Source organism: Gallus gallus, chromosome 4 (assembly GCF_016699485.2).
Source record: "Gallus gallus isolate bGalGal1 chromosome 4, bGalGal1.mat.broiler.GRCg7b, whole genome shotgun sequence".
Lineage (NCBI taxonomy): Eukaryota > Metazoa > Chordata > Aves > Galliformes > Phasianidae > Gallus > Gallus gallus.
In genome coordinates this window covers 67,590,992-67,605,468 of record NC_052535.1, presented here as the reverse complement: position 1 = coordinate 67,605,468, position 14,477 = coordinate 67,590,992, and the positions used below count along the sequence as shown (strand labels likewise).

Here is a 14,477-nt window from a genome sequence, read left to right as displayed (position 1 = left end):
GAGTATCAATCTATCCTCCTAAAATGAATTTTAGAAGGTAACTGCTTATAATATTAGTACTGACCATTTTTATTCTCTGAAAGTTGAATAGGAGTTAATTTTAACTCCAGTAACGTATTATTTTTACTTATTTTTTTCTGTGTTAATAGTATTAGTTGACAATGTAGCAAACTAATGTAGTTGATAGTACAGTTGATAACACAGCGAAATTGGTATAGCTGATAATATAGCTGACCTTTCCTTATTGAAAGAAATGTGAAAGCAAGTAATGCTAGAAAGTGTCACTAATAAATTGTGTTCCTGTTTTACAGGTGAAAAATAAGTAATTTCACAACTTATTCTGAAGAAGTGCGATTTTGGGCTGAAGTGCAGCATTTAATGTCTCTTGTTCAAAAGAAAGCTGCAATAACTGCCATCTAAATGCTGCATGGTTGGAGCTCACATTTCCAAAATCTTGTTCAGAAAGCCTCCTCAGATGCCTGAAGCTCTGCAGCTGCTCATGTGTTATCATTTTGGGATAGCTGAGCATCTAGGGACTCGCTTCTTGTCTATATTTGTCTGAGGGGCTCAAGCTTCAGGATACTATTCATTATACATGAGGCTAGAGAGAAAATGAAGCTATGGAGAGTGCATAGGGAACATTTGCTAGGAAAGTGGGAAAGGAACATGGTTTTTGATGCTGCTCTAGATGATGATATGCATTTTACTTCAGATGGAGAAAATGTTAGTAAATCACTGTAAGTATGGATCACCATGCTTTGTGTTCATATGTTTTACTACATTATATTGAATAGACATCCAGAAACCTGAAGTTTCTATAGCGTTTATAGTGTATATGCACCTATAGTAGGGTGCTCAATATTGCTCCAAGCTCTGCTTATGACTTGTTGTGGTGACAGAATTTGCTTCCCTTACTGTGGAATCCACCTAATCCTTCATTTCTTTGTTTGCTGCTTGTTGCCCCAATTAATTAGTTTTCTCCTATTCTTTTGTACACGTTCCCTTGGTGACCCTTTGAGAAAAACAAGAAAATAAAGCCATGGTAACTGTGTGATAATAGCAGTGGCTTAGTTCCATTTAATATCACCATGTTATTCTGTAGCAAATTGTGACTAATTGCTTCTCTACTATGTTAACCTGTGAGAAGGCCAGCATCACAGAACACTAAGTCATGGCTTTCTTCCTAATCGCTGTAAGCTTACATAAAAAGGAAACTTTGGTGACTGAGGTACTGCTGGTAGGTGAATCAAGTGTAGCGATGAAAGATGTTCCCATCACTGACTCCTCTTCAGTGTCGAGGATGACAATTTTCACCTCAGGTGTAATGTGCACAAACAGCCGTGCATCTACAGGTCTTGTGGAAAACTTCCTTTTTGCCTTCTTCAGCAAACAAAAATTGCATTTACATAAATTCCTGGAACATCTTTGTCTGGATTTATCATGTACAGATCTGACTTTTTATTCAAACAATATAATTTCTCCCTTTCTTCCTTAGTGCTAAAAACTACACAATGGCTCTTTAATATTTAATTGACGATATCATTTTACAGGTTTTAGTTTAAAGGTAACCATAGCACAAACGCATTCATTATTAACTGCTGAATAGCAGCGTAGGTTCTTGGGAATCCTCCCTGGCTTAATATGAGAATCCTCATCAGAAGAAAACAGCACTGGTATTGTTGTTAAGCGTGACAAACTGGCAGACCTGATGGGCACCACCCTGGAACAATGCAAACTGCTTATATCAGTGGAAGAGACCATGTTCAAGGGTGAGGTGAAGGCGGAAAGTGAGAGGCTGTCAAGGAAAGTGCGGTTCCGTGTGGCGTCCTCACACAGCGGCCGGGTGCTGAAGGAGGTCTATGCTGACGGGGAGGCCACCGACTCACTGGACTCTGAATACACCAGCAGCTCGGAGACTGACCAGACCAGCCGGCTGAGCGAGGTGGAGGGACAGCAGAATGGGCACGGTGGCTCTGAGTGCGATGAAAATGAAAATGAGCAGGATGACTTACTCATTTTAGTCCGAGCCACGAAAGAGAAGGGTTTTGGTACAAAGCGAGTCAACATTCTCAGCAAAAATGGCACAGTCAGAGGTGTCAAGCACAAAGTCAGTGCTGGTCAAGCCCTCTTTGACAACTTGTCAAAAATATTTCAGGTAAGAGATGCAGTTCAACTGGCTGCAAGCCCAGCATCTGTCTCTTTCAGCTCTTCACATTATTATTTTCCTTTGTCCAGAGCTCTCTCATTGATGATTTCTCAGACTCTGAATTCAGTTCTGCCTTATCTCCCTTGCAGTCCTCTGGCTGCTCTTGCATGCAGAGGCTGATTACTCCATGAAGTTTTTCTTCCAAAATTGACCTAAAATGTGATGGCTAGCACTCGGTGTGTTGTGCTTCTCATGTCAGAACCAGGAAAGAAAAAGAAGAATTAACCAGATATCTGCACAGTTGATCTGCATGGAGATGTGTTGTGTTTCCACTCCTGTTATATTAGTTCTAATGAGTTTGCAATGTAAATATGTATACTTGTAAATTCCATTGTGTTTAATCTATGAAGTAGATCAAATTAGATGCAGGATGGCAGCAATGACAGTTTTCCCACATGAAAATTTCAGAGGAATGAAATCTTAGTCAGAGGTCTCTTTTATTAATGTCTGTTTTCCATTCGGATTATTGAAGGAGCAGAATATCTGTATTTGAAGTGATATATGCCACACTGACCTCTTAGCTAGAGAAATTCACATCTCAGAAAAAAATTGAGATAAAGTTCTAAAAATGTTACTTCATATGTATAAATTTTCTAGATATAATATTCAGGTCTTTAAATCATTAATATTCAAGCAGAAGAACAACAGGTCTGCAAACAAACTCTGAAGTTTGTTATATCCCAGGATAACACTGCTCAATTTGAATTGCCTATAGTTTACTTCATTGTTTCATTCTTAAAAAAGGATGCAGCTTTAAAACATGAATATTTTGATAATAGTAATGATGGCTGTTTTGTATTAAAATGAAGCATTCTAAAAGTTCTTGGTTACTTTGAAATTGTTATTTCATAATACTTTAGGAATGCCTGCTAACTGACATTGTCTTACTACTGTATATGAACTTACCCCCTGTGCTGTACTTAGTATTTCTGTCCATACTGATGTTTCTTTGGCTGGTTCAAGCCAGCTCTAATGCCTGTGTTTATCACAGAGCAGTCACATAGCTTGCTTTCCTCTACGTATTCACTGAAGACTTTCCCTACTCTGACAGTATTTTTAACAAACTCAGTGAGTACTTCTCTAACTAGGTATGAGTTAGGAAGTCTTAACTGGGGCATGTCTGCATTTTCCAGCCCTGATTCTAAATCCCATTCCATGTTTTGATACAGAGCATACTATTTCACCTCACCACCAGCTTCATTGCCACATAAATTCTTCCTTCTACTGCATCACTGACACCAAGATAAGAAATTTGAATCAACAAAATAAATGGAACTGTCTGTGGGCATTTACACCTTAATTAGCATCTCTCTTGTCTTGCTGTTTCTATCTCCTGTTGCGGAATGGTTTTAGACTGGGAGGTTCAGGGACTGGAGTTAATATACCTGGATAGCAATGAAGTTTTATTCCTAGCAGATCAGCGCTATTTCTATGAGATGTTTTGCTAGAAGAAAGGAAGGCTTAAGAGTAGTCATAACTATCTGATAGCTTCAGAAAATGATATATAGCTAAGTCAACCATAGCTGTCCATACTTAGAACTGGTAAAATAATAAACAACTTAAAATGTGATAAGGATCTTTAATTTGTAGTATTTTACAATATAAGAAACTGGGAAAATTAATCTAGATGGAAATTAACAACAGTTCTTTGTACAGCAGTTAATTAGATTTGAGAAATCTGTGCTAGAAGCACTGCAAAAGCCAAAATAATACAGATTTTGAAAGCAGATGAGAAAAATATATGGGGAGAAGAACAAATTCTTGCTTAGGTAGATCTAGATGCCTAATTCCTAGAACTGTGTAATCTTACCTTCAACATCTGCTGGATCAAAGAGATATATTCAATGATACAGAGAACATCGTGATTTAAGGCTTTGTCACAAACAAGTTCCTGTTTCCCCACAGATAAATTTTAAAGTCTAATGAAAATGATTGTTTGCATATCTTTTAAGTCATACTGTGAACCAATTTTCTGTGCTACATGGTGAGCACAGAGGAGAGCAAAACGCTCTCTCAAAAGTTTGTCCCTGGGGCTGATTGAGAATGGCCTGATCTTGATGTGAAATAGGATCATACTCCATCTAGTTGCAAATGAGTAACAACTTTTAGTTGTTATGTATGTATCATACAACAGGTATGTTATCATGTTGTTTGATAAGTTCTAGTTTTCTGTAAGTTGTTCCAGACAATTAATTGTGCCGTAATACCACTTAAAGAGCAACAAGAGTTCTGCATTCAAAGATTCAATGAGATAGAAACATCTGTGTTAGAAGATATAAATGAAAAAAAATCTCTTCATCTGGGCACTTTCCTAAATTTTCTTCTCAATTATGTGAGGCCACCTGCAGTTACACTCCACTTCTCTTGGGCAAGCAACACATAATGTGTAAAAGTAGGTAAGATGTATATGGAATCTCTTATCCATGTGAAAAGCTTGTCTCTGCCCCTTTGTTGACTCAACAGTAGATCATCTCGTTATACATTTCTCAGAGTCAAAGCAGGTACTTGGTATGCTCATCTTGACAGTCCTGAATCCCAAGTACTGTTAAATACTTGAATGCAAGCACTTAGTATTTAATGGATCATTAACTAAAATGTGCATGGAAGAAGGTAAATACTGAGTATGTGTGTTTTGTGATCATGAAGTAGGGTTTTTTTGGAGTTTTTCTGCAGTGTCATTATTATGATTCTTCAAATTACATCTGGAAGTCCCTCTACCATCCCATTATGCAAAATCCCAAAGTATTCATGTAGTAGTGGAGACGCACTTAGTTCAGATAATCTAGGGATAAACCAGAATTCATTAACTGAGCTTTAAGTCATTCAGTCAAGACCTTAAATGTCTGATATTCAGAAAAAATTATAATATATCTGTGATAAAAGCACTCGTGCATTTTTCATATTCCATGGAATAGTTGTCTTTTTGAATATTTTTTCCACAATTGCTAACTAACTCTACAGAATTTGTTCAGACACAATCTCCCCACAACAGTCTTATCCAAAAAGCCTCCCAAAAACTCCAGAAGATGTGAATGTGAGTAGTATGAAGTATGTAATACAGGAAATATTTATAGGAAGAAATTTTATTATTATTGTTTGATACAAGCCTGTCCTAAGTAAGAATGTCTACTGCCAAGTAGATGTGCATCCTCAGCTATGTAGTTCTGCAACCATGTGCTGAGCACTTCCATCACCAGCACAACCAGAGACCTGATTTCTGCTGTTCCGTAAGACAATAAACTAGGTCCAACATACTGGCCTGTCCAACAACTGTCCTGTATCCTTGTCAGTGAGATGTCTCCACGATACAGGGCAGAGCAACATGCATGTGGATTGTCAACTCAGTTCCAAGGCAGGCCATACAAGGGGCAGAAAGGTGAGAAGAAACCAGCCCAAAACACCTTCTGGGAAGCAGATTCTGTGGCATCCTCTCCATCTTTTTCATTCCAGGGGCAGATGCCACAAGGAGAATATTTCTGTGGCAGGCATCTTTGGAAGGGGCAGGCTGCTGCGGCTCCCCAGAGTATAGCCTATCTCATCCAGTGCTCAGCCCATCCCAACACCAAGTACAGCTCATATCATCCCACCATCATGCCCATGTGACCTCTATACACCTCATATGGGACCTGAGGGGCAGCTCATTCTCACAGGCTGCCGTGATTAAATGGTTGAAAGTATTTTACCCATAAGAAATATGCACGGTTCAAAAAACTGAATAATGGAAAGCAGCAAGAGCTCTTAGTCTCCCTGTTCACACACGCTCTCAACATAAGTGAAATTATCTCCTGCCAAAATATTGAAACTGACAGCTCTAGCAGCTCTGGAGCTGGGGGACCGACCTGCTAATTGCTCCCATAAACCGCTTCTCTGCATATCTAAAATAATTGTCTTACATCAGCACATTACTATTTTTTATTTTAATATTTAGCTTACATCTGAGCACTTAAAATATGATGCATGATGGATGCATCCTGTGCTATACTGTAGAAAAGTAAAAAAAACTATTCTCATTTTCTTGAAATAAATGGCAAGCAAAAATCCTTAGGTTCCCTGGCACTACTAAGTAGTGCAATGATCATTTCATGCCAGAGCTGGTTTCCCACCCAGTGTGCACAGTGATGGAACTCAGCCAGAGGCTTCACGCAGGTCCCCTCACTCTCACATTTCAGCATGGATCTCATTCTCTAATCTCACGCTTATACACTTCACTGGCCTTCCAGCATACTCTGAAAGGTCTCTTTCTGCTAAATTAGCTACAGATCTTGTGCTCAGGCTGGGCCTGCTGACGTCTATTATGAAAGGGCAGGCCTGGTTAACAAACATGATTAATGCCTTTGTGAATATTGCATCAGAAGGGATGTGGGAAAAGAGAGACATAATGTGTTTTGTTAAGTTGCGCTGAAAGTTTGGTTAAGTTTGCACTGGATATTTTTCAGTGAATATTTTCCAGTGCAGTATCTCAGACAGAGCTAATATATAAGGTTTTCAAAGTGCAAGTCAATATGCAGTGAGATAAAACTTTTTAATATTTAGATAAAGAAATGGAGAAGAGTTAAGAATCAGGTGGGATTTTGTTATGGGAATGAGAGTTTCTAAAGTGGTTAGATTCATAGTTCTCCCTCTTTACTGGTTAGTGACTTGGAACAACGAATACACCACAGGACGTGCAGACAAAACTAGAACGGCTGGCTAACACCAGATCACAGAGAAAATAAAATGAAAGACAGCAGTAAAAGAAATGATTTTCCAAAGAGGGCAGATGCGGCAAAGTCATTACTGTTGAGTAACTTATGTTTTAAAAAAGAGTGATTTCCAGAGCTGGTTGCTGCATGGCCACTACCTAAAAAATCTGATAAAATTACTGAATAATTAAGGTTAGAAAAGACCACTAAGACCATCAAGTCTAACTATCAACCCATCTCCACCATGCCCACTAACCATGTCCCTCAATGCCACATCTTCATGTTTCTTGAACACCTCCAGGGATGGTGACCCCACCACTTCCCTGGGCAGCGTGTTTCAGTGCATTACCACTCCTGAGAAGAAATTTTTCCTAAAATCCAACTTGAATCTTCCCTGATGCAACTTAAGGTCATTACCAGATGTTCAGGCCTGTGCACTTTTAACTGGAGCCTGGAATTGGTCAGTACTTAGAATATTAGTATTCATTTTTGTCATGCTCTCCTATAAATCAGCAATAAAACACTGAACTCAGATAAGGCTACTATTAGGCTGTTAATAATAGTTTAGTATTTGCCATTATTGGACTTGAAAAATGCATATTTGACTTAAGATTCGAAATGATGAGTAATCAGACTATAAACTACCTAAACCTCTGAAAGTGATGTATGGGCTTTGAGTCCAAAAAGATTAAGCTGTCTCTTTTTAGAAAAAATATATATAAGAGGAGTCCCAATTTTCCACTGGGAAGCTAAGCAACAGCACTGGGAAGCTAAGCAACAAATCCAGGGTTATATTTGTCACCCTTTCAAGACAGAATCAATAACTGAAAAAAAAATAATTTGCTAAGCTTTTATGCTAGCAATCTGATTAGCACATCCTGGATGTCGGTCCAACTTGCCAGCACACTGTGAGGCCTCAAAATTACCCTTGCTCTGAGGTGTCTTGATCCTTCCCTGAGACAGGTTGAAATGACATGCTCCCCAGCATGGTCTGTGAACAACCTTGATGTTCAAGTCTCAAGTATAGCCAGGCTCTGCCAGGAACAGGATGCGGACAGCAGTGAGATTGTTTTGCACTTTGCAGCTTCTCCTTTTTGCTTGTGATAAAGCAGCTTCTAACAATGGATTGATACTAAAGAGAGTTGCCTCAGGCTGACCTGAGTCTGAGGGCTCATGGCCCCAGCAGATCGTGCAGCCCGCTGGAAAAAGCAGCGATGTTGCTCTGTGAAGCCTATACCATGTGGCTACTTTCCCTGAGTGATTTATTAATAAGCCTCATCCCCTAGCCCTTTTCTTTGTGTAACAAAGGAGAGAGCAAAGAAGTTAAGCTTATGCTGTGGTGAAAATGTATTGATGGAATACAAATATATTAGAGTGAATTAAGATGTTAGGTATAGATTAAAAAAATCCCCCAAACAAAAAGAACAATAGGCTTCTGAAGAAGGACTTTATTCAAAACTGATTTTCCAAGCCACCTTGTCTGAAAGGCAGTAAAAGCCTTTTATTAAGTAAAAATTTGACTAATGATCTGCCTTGGCCATGTGCCTCTGCATCTCATCATTGACAGGACCTGACAGCTTCCTCCTACGCACCCTGTGTGAACCACAAAACAGGCTTTCCCTTGCCTGCCTCACCTGCAGGTCTCCATGCAGTAGGTGTCCTCTGAGCATGCGCAGTGAGTCTGATCCTACACAAAATGTACATAAGCAGATGCTGCTTTGTTAGAGAATGCATCTGCAGGAGGCAGTGGTGGGAGTTGGGCTTCAAGTGAGGCAGTCACAAGACAGCATGAATAAGTTACTGGTGCAGGAGTGGGGGACAGGCATGCTGACTCTCAACTTGCCATCCCAAATATCATAGTTCAGCATCGTGCTTGATTGCTGTTTCTTTATTCTTCCCACTTAAGCATTACAGCATGATGACATTGGTTTAACATGAAAGTGTATTACAAGAGCCTGTAGCTTCCTTGTTAGGGACCAGAGGCAGAGATGAGATTGAGTGCATGTAGACGTGATTCAAAATACTGCAAATAGCAATGTTCTGCCACTCCTCTGTATGCTTTCTTTTTGAAAGAACAAACCAGTGTGCTTGCTCTCTGGCAATGAACGTGAATGCCAGATGGAATGTGATGCCTCCTGGCTGTACTGTGCAAAACTCTTAAGCATGCTGGCCTTGGGAAATTCTCTGAAGTGTCATAAGTAGAGACAGTTAAGGGGAAAATGCCATATATGCTCCCCATCCTCTTAATTTTAATTATGTCTGGTCGATGACCTGACATGTTAGATGAGCACTGGGGCCAAGCCCATGTACTTTTGTTATTACATGGTGAACTTTGCAGAGCTGGTTGAGAAGGTAGGCTGTTCAGCTTCTGAATGAACATGGAAAATGCTTCATCTTCCTTTAAACTAGCCTTACTGATGACTGAAGAGAAGTGATGTTAATAAAAAGCCAATCAAATGAATTCTTAGGACACTACTGCAGAAATTCTACTTATTCAAGTAGCAAGAAATCTGTTCCTTACAACAGAGATTAAGATGACAAATTGGTTAGTGTTAATAATTAATCAGTACACTAACTTTTCATTTCTTTTCTAGTTGTGAAGCTCAAAATCAACAACTCAGGAAAAGAATTAGGATAAAATTAAAAGTATACTTAAAAGTAGGGGGATCAGGAAAAGTTTGGGCTTTTACTCTTTCTTTGCTGTGGTACAACAGGATGCTTGCTATCTCGTTTGTTATTTCCTCTTGCTTCTGAATATCTGCATTTCTTTGACCCAGAATAGATTAAATTTGAGGAACATTTAAAATTGAAAGCAGAAATAAAGTTACCTGCAAATGCAAACCATCCTATTATGCTTAATTATAAATATCAGTTTTGTACATTCACTGCTGATGGTTGAGAGAAAATTAATTACCTTGCAATCAGATATTTAAGGGTCTTCACTGCACCTGAGTATCTCAGGTGATGTATATTTCAGTTACATTTGCAATCAAGGAAGGAAATATTTTGCTACATCAGCTCAATTTGTCACTAGTTTGTACAATCACACAGCTGTGCAACAGCAAAAATATGGTAATAATGAGGATAGAAGAATTTTTTTTTTCCCCCGGAAATGTTAGTTTCAAAGAGTGAGGATTTTTATTTACTTCGGAGGTGTGGTTCTGCAGTCACTTACTGAAGATTTCATTTCATGCCACAAAAGGCTTTGTACCTGTTAGCAAATTCATTATACTAAAATTCCCTGCAGATCACAAACCCAGAATTTCTTCAGTTCTGCAGATTTGCAGAATTGGTATTCTCAAAATCTAGTTGGACAAACCTAAATGTGCACGTGCCATGTAGGTGTTCTGTTACATTGACCCAGGAAAACTGCATTTTCACAGCTGCCCAAAAAATACACTTTAGGAGTCACCTACTGCCGATTCAGTTGTCACATAGGTGTCATTAAGGAATACCTCCTTCCATAAGGGAGAAGACATGAAGTCATGCATTATTTACAGATAACATTTGCTGGACAGTTCTGGTATGTCAACAGCCTGCTCTGACATCTGTCTGGTACTGCTAAACAGTTTATTACATGCTACACAAGCACAAGGTACACTATTTGCAGTTTAGAACAACTAAATGGTTAAAGAGATGCTGCTTTTTGTGCCTGGAGTTTTAATCTGTGACTGCAGTGTTTGACAAGACATAAATTTTTAGCTTAAATGCAATGAAATGTGCTTTAGAATGTAATTTGCAGTCAGAGAGGAGAGTATGACTTTCATACATGAAGACAGTCTTCATCTCTGCAACATCCATACTAGGTAGTACAAAGCACAGAAGTGAAATCTTACTAAAATCTCCTAAATCTTGTAATGTAAATAGTAATGAGGGCAGCATCCTCAGGCTGGTGATTTGGAAAACAGGTAGGAGGAAAAAAATACAGCTTTTCAGTCAAAGTGGCAGACTTGTGCTTTTACTCTGCACAGTTGTATTCTGGAGAGGGTGCCACAATGCGCCTTTATGCCTTCCATCATATAAAGCAACAGAAATGGTCACAGATGAGCAGCTGGAGTCAGTGAGGTAGAGACTCATTTCACACATGACAAGAAAGATGACAGAAAAGCCATCTGCATTGCTAGTACAAATTTTGGAAAATAATTTTAACAAACCTGGTACAATTTTTCTTTGTAAGGATATCTAGAGACACCATCCATCAATAATGTCAAAGCAGTAAGCCTTCTGTATCACAGTAACATCACATGCAAACTTGCTCACTCCTCCCTCATCACAAAGAAGAATGGGAAAACTTACTGGCCAATATTCCCACAAAGGTAAAGCTAAATGCAACGTTTCCTCTTGCAATGAGAAATCACTCAGTGCTGGCAAATAAATACTTTTTTTTGGGGGGGGTTGGTGCCTGGTACAAGTTTTAAAGACATTAAGAATAGACAATAAGTAATATTGCATGACTCTTAAATATTTATTTCCATGTGCAACTTCTGTAGTGAAGAAAGCAGTCTGTTTCTGCACCTGCAGTTACAGCCTTTAAAATAAAACATTCTTTTCCTGTCTAGCTGCTCACATCCCAAATGACAAGGACTCTTCCTCCTGGCCATGCAGGCAGCTGTGAAGCATTTTATTCAAGCGCAAAAAGTCATAAGAGACAGACTGATAGCAGCAGTGACAATGAGAAGTTTTAACTGTTAGCAGTAGAGTTCCTCCCACATATTGCAGGTCTTTGTCTGCTTCTGGAGAACAACCCTCTCCAGGCGTGGTTCAGTGCCCTTAATCATATCTCCAAACATGCACTGGAGAAGTCCAATTGCTCTTCTAAATCCTGCCATGATCCAAAAATATAACCACCTACTCAGCCCCTCCAAGTCATGGACTTAGATTTTTGTGACTATTAAAAAAAAAAGACTGCTCCTAAAGTATTTGTTCAGAAAACGGATTGTTTAAATGCCTGCAAGATTTTGCAGCAGTGATCGTTTCTGTAACTGCTGGATGGTCAGGCTTTTAACAACTTCCTTGGTGCATAATGTTCTCGTAAGTCTTAATGGAAGAGACTGTGGACTGAAAGGGAACTGTTTCAACTCAATATTTACATCTGCATACAGGTGACAGTCTTTTTTCACTGCCACTGGAACAGCATAACCATATAGTCTCTTCCACCAGGTAATTTCATCCACAGTAGCTCTATCAGTTTGCTTTTTGAACTAATGACAGACACTGATGTTAGAATAAGTGTTGTTACTGATTAATCAATCCCCTGCATCATATATATATATATCTATGCAAAGGGGAAATGGAAGTATTGCTCCAGAAGAAAAGTAGTTAGTTCAACTACCTCAGCAACTGCATTTATATTAATATCTTTACACACAACACATTTATTATTGAAGAAATATTTCTATAGGAGATGAGTAACAATAACAACTTACATTTAAAATAATACATATTGCTCAAGTCCTGGATTCAGACTGGAGCATTAAGCTTCTTACATTGTCCCTGCTAAAAAATTTATTCCAACTGCTGAAGTGATATATACACACACATTATATCAGCAGATATTTTGTCTAACAGGTGGAGGAACAGCTAGAAAGCATAAAACCTGCCACATTCTGATTTTCAGACATTTTATCTATTTGGTTAAAAATGCCAAAAAAATCCTACAGCTTATGTTTTTCCAGCAACAATATCTATAATTGTGCACTACTGAGATGATTCTCTTTTGCTCACACAGAAGTGGTGGATGAGTCATCTGCCTCCTTTTGTACATCCAAGCTGGCAGTGACAGTACAGGTTATTCCAGGGCAGAGCTAATTTATGTATGCTGTCTAGGAGCTGCTCCTCTGCCTGCATGAAGGTCTCCAGCTCTACCTTTCTTTTAGGAATCCATCACATTAGAAAAGGAATAAAGCACCATATGTGTGCAATGCAGGTATATCTTTGATATAAAGTAAAAATTGCTGGTTAAATACTCAAAATAATTACTCAATTTGAAGCAAAGTTCTAGATATTATTAAGTAATGAGGAGATAGCTGAGAACATAGTTCCTGTTTTGTTAATTAATTCAGGTCCTTCATCACTAAGTGCTATAACTTGAAGAGTTTTCTTTTCAACACTTCCACATACTGAATGATATGGCACTCTGTTTCAGGGCAAGAAAGAGTCAATGCTCTGTCAAGGTTTTTCTCAGGCAGAGGACAGCTCAGCTTTGCTCTTTGTTTCATTCAAAACATTCAGTGGTAGTGGAGTGCTCTGCACGCATCTAAAAAAATGCATTTTCCTTGGCCATGCAGAAAAAAAATGATAACATCAACTTCTTAAAGGATAGCTTGTTTTATCTCAGCCCAGATGACTAGAATTTTCAGGTAGAAGTTTTATAAGAGTCTTCTTAAAGAAGAAAGAAGAAAATTGCACCATGTTCCACTTAAGTGCCAGATATCTGGAAAAGGAAGCACAAGGAGAGTGATGGTCTCCCAGTTTTGCTCAATATTTCTTATAAGCTTCAGGATCTCAGTGCATCTCATTCTAGCTGCCATTCATTGAAATAAACCAATAAGTTCTGACAGAAAGCTTGATATCTGCCAGACTAAAAAACTCCAGGGCATATTCCAAATCAAAACTAGACTTCATTTAAATCTTTCCTCTGATATTCATAGAATCATTTAGGCTGGAGAAGACCTTCAAGCACCAAGTTCAACACATTATTGAACAGAAAAGTAAATAATGAAGAATGGATTATGATCAAGTTTTTTCCTGCTGCTAATTCCAATTCAGAAGTGGTACCTTAATCCATTTATGCTATTCTGTTCTTTTGCTGATCTCTGAGAGAGCAGAAGTAGTTCTGCTTTGTAAGACAGACTGACCCCAGGGCATAATTAACTCACAATGTAAATTTCTAGCTGATTAAATCTAACTGACAGGAGCTTTCTTTAATGACAGTTTGTACTTGGGCATTATCTTTATCACTAGGAAAATTACCAGTTGCCACACTGGTATAAGTGAGATACAGGTCATGGCATGTTCTTTTGTTTTACATGTTTTTTTTTTTTGTGGTATAGCAAAGAAAACCCATTCATGATATGAAGTGTATCTTGACAAAGAAAACATAGGTATGTCACATCATGAATGGGATCCCAGCTACCAACCAGTTTGTTCTCCAGTCAGCAGCTTGAGAAATTCTATCTGTAAGCAGCTCAATAGACTGGAGTTCACCTGCATAGGCCAGTGATACCATTTAACTTGATGAACTGTAGCTGATTATTTGGGAACTGCAGAGGGGATCACTGTGTGAGCTAACTGCCTATGTTCTTTTAAGTGTAAAATAATTAGCAGAAATCCATATATATTATTATTAGCATGTCTCTTCAACATATAAGATTACACAAGAAATATCTTAGAGAAGACTGAAGGATTAGTGAGAGACAGGAGACAGTATAAAGAATAATTATTTCTTAAAACAGAAATCAATCTGACCAAGTAGGATGGTGTAGCAACCTTTTCTTTTAAAATTCATGTGCCTGCAAAGGAAAATAAACAGTTTTCCAAAGTTGCTGCCAATTTAAAAAGAAATGGGCCAGAGCAGACTCTAGTTTTCA

At 38.5% G+C, this 14,477-nt stretch overlaps 1 protein-coding gene across 2 annotated transcripts in view; it reads left to right on the top strand.

Annotated features, from left to right (window-relative positions):
• The first annotated feature begins 211 nt into the window (after positions 1–211).
• The window catches only part of GRXCR1 (glutaredoxin and cysteine rich domain containing 1), a 36,496-nt gene continuing 22,230 nt past the window's right edge, over positions 212–14,477 (top strand). Inside the window, exon 1 of one of the 2 annotated variants that reach the window (XM_025150281.3) lies at positions 212–2,155. In XM_025150281.3, the coding sequence (XP_025006049.1) occupies positions 1,709–2,155 (447 nt within the window). In that variant the 5' untranslated portion in view covers positions 212–1,708. The remainder of the gene's footprint in view (positions 2,156–14,477) is intronic. The other variant, XM_015285477.4, reaches the window with a different exon arrangement.